The sequence below is a fragment of the Crocuta crocuta genome, unplaced genomic scaffold, assembly GCF_008692635.1.
Source record: "Crocuta crocuta isolate KB4526 unplaced genomic scaffold, BGI_CrCroc_1.0 scaffold488, whole genome shotgun sequence".
Classification (NCBI taxonomy): domain Eukaryota; kingdom Metazoa; phylum Chordata; class Mammalia; order Carnivora; family Hyaenidae; genus Crocuta; species Crocuta crocuta.
In genome coordinates, this window is record NW_027530995.1 from 512,260 (window position 1) to 518,813 (window position 6,554).

General features: G+C 41.5%; 1 protein-coding gene across 3 annotated transcripts in view; it reads right to left on the reverse strand.

The window, feature by feature from the left end:
- Positions 1–6,554, reverse strand: part of SMPX (small muscle protein X-linked) — a 54,355-nt gene that overhangs the window by 35,391 nt on the left and 12,410 nt on the right. For all 3 annotated transcript variants that reach the window (XM_077770522.1, XM_077770520.1, XM_077770521.1), the window contains exon 3: positions 2,574–2,660. In XM_077770522.1, coding sequence (XP_077626648.1) covers positions 2,574–2,660 — 87 coding nt within the window. The remainder of the gene's footprint in view (positions 1–2,573; positions 2,661–6,554) is intronic.

Below are 6,554 nucleotides of genomic sequence, written 5' to 3' on the forward strand. Positions count from 1 at the left end.
CATGCCAAACTCTGGCTGGGCTGAGCAGACAGAGGGTGTGCTCCAGCTCTGTGAGCAAAGCAAAGGACTCCCAGAGACCATAGGTGGGCTGGAGACCCAGCCAGTGCTCACAGGCCTTGTCAGAGGGCCAAAAGCTGGTCCTGGCTTCCTACTGGGGTACAGCCTCTCCATGTATGAGATGGGAGAGCTACTGGCTGTGATGGAGGTGACCTGTTGTGCTCAGGGATGGTATGTTATGATCTCCATTTTATATAGTGCTTACCTTAATTCAAGGCTGGGCAATAAAACTAGGTAAGTAAGCAATTCCAGTTTTTCAAATTAGATATTTTTTTTAAAGTGTGGTTGTATGAGTTTGTTTGTTTGTTTATAGAAAGAGCACACATGTGCATGCACAGGGCAGAGTTAGAGAATCCCAAGCAGGCTCCACTCAGGACTCCATCCCACAAACCATGGGATCATGACCTGAGCGGGACACTCAACTGATTGAGCCACCCAGGTGCCCCTGTATAGGTTATTTTTAATTCAGATTCCATTTTCACCTTCAACCTATGTGACAAAAGGTGGCAAACCCACAAAATCCTACTTAACTCACCTTGTAGCCAAGCCAAGCTGCCTAACTGCTCCCCTTGCAATGTTGTTTCTATGAAAAACTTCAAGGTCCAGCCCAGGCCTTGAGTCATTAGATCCTCCCCCTACCTAAGACCCCTGAGAGCTCATTTCTGCTCATATAATAATGGAATACCATCCTCAGCTCCACCCTCCTAGCCCATGAGCCCCATGAGAAAGGTATAAGCTCAATTTCAGAGACACTCCTGGGGTCTCTGGATCTCTGTGGATACCTCCCTCCATCCTGTAAAGAATATTGATTAGCCATTTGTACATGTGGCTGGTCATAAAGTAAGTGTTCACAAACAGGCTGTATCAGTTCTTGTCTATTTTAGAATGTGCTGGAACCATCAGACTGGAGACAAGAGTGAGAGCAAAATGTTCTTCCAACCCCCTAACTGGGACACTTGTGAGGAGGAAAGTACCAGTTGTACAGAGAACTGAAGGTCATCTGTATACCACAAGGGAAGATGAGATGCAAACCTCCAAAACCATTGTTACAGCCATCGGTTTAGTGAGAAAAAAGGTCAAGCCACCTTCTGACTGAATGCCATGGTAGTGACAGACATGGCTTAGGGAAACACAGGAAGAAAACCTAAATGCAGGTATGGAAAGAGTTCCGCTGCCCTCTCTTCAACCTCTCCATGCCTTTTTATTACAATATGCAAAATAATAGGCCAAAGAGTTGTTCATGAAAATTGGATAATTAGATCAATTGATGAACAATCATTTATTGAATGGTTGGTAGGCTGTGCTGTGTCCGTTATATCACTGACTCCTCTCAGCAACCCTCTGAGGAAGAGTGGGTCATATTTGGCAGACATAGGCTCAGAAATACTTAACCAAAGTCCCAGAGGGAGAGCTAATGATTATGAGTTAACTGGATAGCCCAGTCAGTAGCATCAGAGTTTGAGATTATGTACCATAAGAACAGGGTAGTGCTGGGCCTTTTCAACTTGGATGTCCAAAATTTTTATTCATCAAAGTGACCTAGTGACTGAAATTCCAGAACTTGGTGATATTACTCAAATACTTCCATCTCCTTCTTTGAAAACTTATCTTTCTATTGATAGGAGGCTGGAACTACTAACTTGGGACCATACCAGGAATTATTTATGGGGGGAAAAAGGTTAGATGAGGGACAACTAAAGTTTTTTTAGGAAACTTTGAAATGGTGATAGGTGTTCTTTGGGGACAAATACCAAAAAGGTCACCTACAAAAGTTAAAAAAAAAAAAAAAAGTCTTTTTAAAAAGATAAAATACAGTTGGTTACGCCCTGTGGCTTCGTTGAATTCGACTTTCCTTGTCTTGTGCTAATGACAGGCCCCAAAACCTGCATTTTTTTTTTTCAGAACAAAACTGTCCAAGTTTCATCAGAAAAGTCACNNNCGGATGGTACCCTTCTCTATTTAATGCACTTACTGTGAATTTTAGCATTCATTTCAGCCGAGTGGGCATCTGAATTTAGAGGAAAGGTAAAGAATTAGAGGGAGGAAAAAAAAGACAGAAATTGATAGACTCCCTTGCAAAGTCCTCTTTTCAAAAGAAATACCCAGAAATTGGGGCTTTTTGTTTGAATCCACAAGTAATTTAATGTGCTTATTACCTACGCTCCCACTGGGGTTTGTCACTCATCAGAAGCTATACTAAATACATCCTGCTTGGTTCAGAATAAGCTCCAGGTGAAACCTTACCGAGCTAGTGACTCTTGCCAGACCAAGAGCACCTGNCAAGTAACTGTGCCAGGCCATTAAAGGGCTGAAGAGAAGTAAGGAGCAGTGTGTTTCGTGGCTAAGTAAGCAAGAAAGTCAAAGAAATGCATATACTTTGTAATGACTCCCTGACCCAAATCCATTCATGCCTCCCTTGTCCTGGAGAGCCGACCATCACCTTGCCTTTGCCCCACTCTAGTCAGGAGTCTGCAGGAGAAAGACAGGGCTGAGCTCTGCCACTAAGCTTTCCTCACCTCCTCCATTTCCGGAGTACACTCTTTTCTTCTGGGGGGTTGCCCAGCTCCTGGCCGAAAGGCTCCCATGGGGATGTTGATATTTGCCTAAAAGAAAAGAGCAGGGAAGATTTTGCTCAAAAATAGTAGGAACTTGGAATGACACTCAGAGACTGTAATCACTGTGATGAAAAACACATCTGAAAAGTACATCTTTAAAGCTTTTTACCTCAAGAAAATTGCCATAATGACAGTACAAAAATATTCAAATGGAAATTTGACTTCCATTTATTACAGATTTCAGGTACTCCTCTTTAGGTCTGTGCAGTGATTTCACGATTCCCCATTGGATAGAAGAATTTCAAGACAGTTTGTTCTGGCTGTTGCCCTTCTGTGGCACTTGATATTTTCCTCTTCCTCAGATGAGGAAGGAACACATAATGATAAGAAAGGAGGAAACAGCATCCACAGAAGCCATCCCACACCTTAGTCCCTCCTTCAGGTTCCTTCAGATTTACCGTACGAGGGGCATGCTCACACCTCCTAAACCCCTTCCTCCGTTCTGTAATGTCCTATGACTGTTCCAGCACCTCCTGTGGTCTCTGTAATTGACTCTCCTCCACCTTCTCCCCAGCACAGCACTGTGTTGGTCAGTGCATAAGATGAGTGTGGAAAGCCAAGTTCATTGGTATCATACTTCATAGATTCTTGTCCTTTATTAAGATAACATGCTAATCTCCATCCCCAGTAAACATAAAACATCTAGTAAACATGAAACGGGCCAAATGTTAAATTATGTGAGGAATATATACTGACAGAGCAATTTGAATCTGGGGAAAGTAATTTGTAAATTTGTATTTTATCCATATTTAATCTGATATCAAAAGGCAAGAATGTTTAATGCAGACCAACCAGGAGCATCACTCACATAAAACAAGCATTAAAACTTCTTTTTTAAGGTAGAACCTAACTTTTTCCACTTATGATAAAATGTTGCCTTATGAGTAATTGGATATATGGGCTTGAAAAGTTGAAACTGCACTTTGATATTATGCATAAAAACGATGCCTGAGCAAAGGGAACACAATATTTGACTATGTGTGATACAGTTTGGACAATTTGGGTACCACACCCAACAAAATTACTAGGAAGTGTGGTAAGGTCCTTTTGGAAATGCCTGATAGAAACTCTGTTTCTAGGGAAATGTTTAACTCAAGACACAGGAAATATCCAGTATCCATGTTCAGAAAACATGGTAGATCTGTGTTCTCCCAAGAGAAGGAAGTGACATTTTCCCTCTAGGGTCTTTAAAACTTCCTTTTGTACTAGAATATACAATACTGATCCCACAGAAAGGAAACAGATCCAAAGGTTTGTGGTGGGTATCAAGGAGGTAAATCACCATTGCTAGGGCCACCAAGCCAAGAAGTATTTTTGATCAGTGTATACTATATATGCCAAAATATAAGTGCAGCACAATCTTAGAGGAAGTCATTTTGGAAAGCCTAAGGCTGAACTTTCTATGCTATTCTGTTTATTGGAAATACCAGTGTCCTAGAGTGGGAGGAGGTGCGACATATAAAAAGGGGGAAATATGTCTTATACTGTGGCAAATATGGTAGCATACTTCGTGAATTCCAAGATGCACCTCTTTTAATATCTCCATAATCAAAATGTATCTTACCACCAATGGTTTCTTAAATATTTAATTGGCATGTTTGTTTCCTTTTTTAGCAGAACATGAATTAATAGTATTTTACAGTTGACAGTGTCTTAGATTGAAAGAAATATCATTAGGGTCCTGAAATAAGATCAAAACATCAAAACAATGTAAGACCTGCAGAAGTTTATTCATATTGAGCCAATAACTATCTCCATTTCTGCAGTTTGATTTTAAAAAGGGAAAAGTCAGTATAGGGACTTTTGGGGAAAAGGTTAACCAGTTAAAAGTTTAATTATATCATCACTACCCTGACCCATTTATTGAGTATCTACAGAGGGTGTCTTCCTAATGGTGAGTTGAAGTTAACATACGGTTTCTGAAAGACCTGATTGCTGAACTAACCTATTTAACGAAGTGTGTATGCTCTACAGTAGGTTGTAGTTTACGGTAAAGGAACACATAAAGGTCATCCAGGATAATGTATTCGGTAAAGCACATGCTATTGGAAATCACCTTTTCCTGCTCAGAGTTTAATTTTAGCAATGCATGTAGCCTCTCCATGGTAAACAGGTGGCTTATGCTAGTGAAAAAAGCCCAGTGCTAGGAGTTGTTACAGATTCTCTGTACTTGAAAAAGTGACAACTGTTCTGGGCCTCATTTTTCCCATTTGTAGTATGAACTTTAAGCTTCGTCAGTGGTTTTCAAACCTTTTAGCTATGGAACCCTTCCTTCAAGTAAAGTACTGTGAGAACATCTAAAATGCAAACTAGGTGGAGGTAGAGCTGCTCTGGCTAAGGTAGCAGGGAGCCCAGAACCCACCTGCCTCCCCTAAGCGCTGGGACATGACAGGTTCCTTCAAATGTGGGGGACCATATCTGACAACCCTTGATAGAGATCATCCCTAAGTGGATGAGCATTGACATGTATTTCAAATGTTTGTTCTTCTCATTGTTAAGTCATCTGTCATTTACTTTAAACTAGCATAAGACCATGTCATATTTTATATGTTCAGGTTCGTTTAAACTGAAGCTCTAGAGAATTCTGTTGCTCTACGTGAGAGTTCATCCTCGTAGGGTGGTGGTTGGATGGTAAAATATCACTAAGACCATGTTCCCACAATTGCTACCCCACATCCTTCTGTTAGTCATATGTCCAACCAACACCTGAGGTTTTGATGTTTGAAAAAATGTCAGAAATAAGTGGAATAACGGCATGAGCTTTAGAAATGGCTCTTACTGACAAAATTAGAAGAGGTTAGGGTATGTAGATTGATTAAAATATTTTAGAGACAATCCCCGACCTGCTGAACAGTGTAAGAATCTGATAGCCTGTAGATTGCATCTGCAGAAACAGAGCTCAAGGAGTGATCCCTAAATGGGCCTGTCTCCAGCCATTGATAATGAGGATTTCCAGCTGGCTGCTGCCAACTAGAGGCACCAGAATCCCCATGTGCCTCACGTGAGCCTTTGATGTGAGGTGACAGTCACCTGGAGCACGTAAAGCGACAAGAGCTGAGTCTTCGTGGAGCTCACAGACAGCCTGCCTAAACGGTTTCTTGCCTGCTTGCTAACAAATTTATGTTTAACAAATGCCCATACCTGTGACAAAATTGAGGGTGAGACTGGCATTCATCTTAACTTGGTGTGAGGTTGGGGACAGTAACCCCTCCCCAAGCCATTCACCACACACTATTTTAGCCACCTGCAAGCCCTGGTCTGTCCCTAAGGTGAGGCGGCTCTGATTTGCAATCCTGACTTTTCCTCGGACTGTTTGTGTGACCCTGAGCAACAAACTTCTGAGGTTCAGACTATCACCTTTGTTTCACTGACGAAGAAACTGATCCTCAAAGAAGTTAGAGGAATTGCTCAAGGTCACACAAACAGTCCGAGGAAAAGCCAGGATTACAAATCAGAGCCACCTCACCTTAGGGACAGACTGTTTCACTCTATCAAGCCCTATCTAAAGAGCTCTTTTTACTTGGCCAGAGTGATCTCTAACCACTCTAAAATTCTCTAAACTGGCACAAAAATTGCAGGCTTCCACTTTGAAAATGGCCATGGGAAAGGGGCGTGCAAAATGGATAATTCCAAAATAGGTGTCAAAGAAAGGCCACATTGAAAAATGAGCCATTAACTCGCTGACTTGATGCTTTTTCATCTTTAAGGCATCAGTCAAAAAACCAGGAATGTAAATGGGTTTTTTGACAGCAGATATTGACAGCATCCAAAGCAGCCCAAGAACGCGTCAAATATCCAGTTATGAACGTACACCTGAAGGGAGTGTCAGAAAAGTGCTTTGTAAATGATTAGAGATGTTTCATTAATGTAATTGTAGGGTGG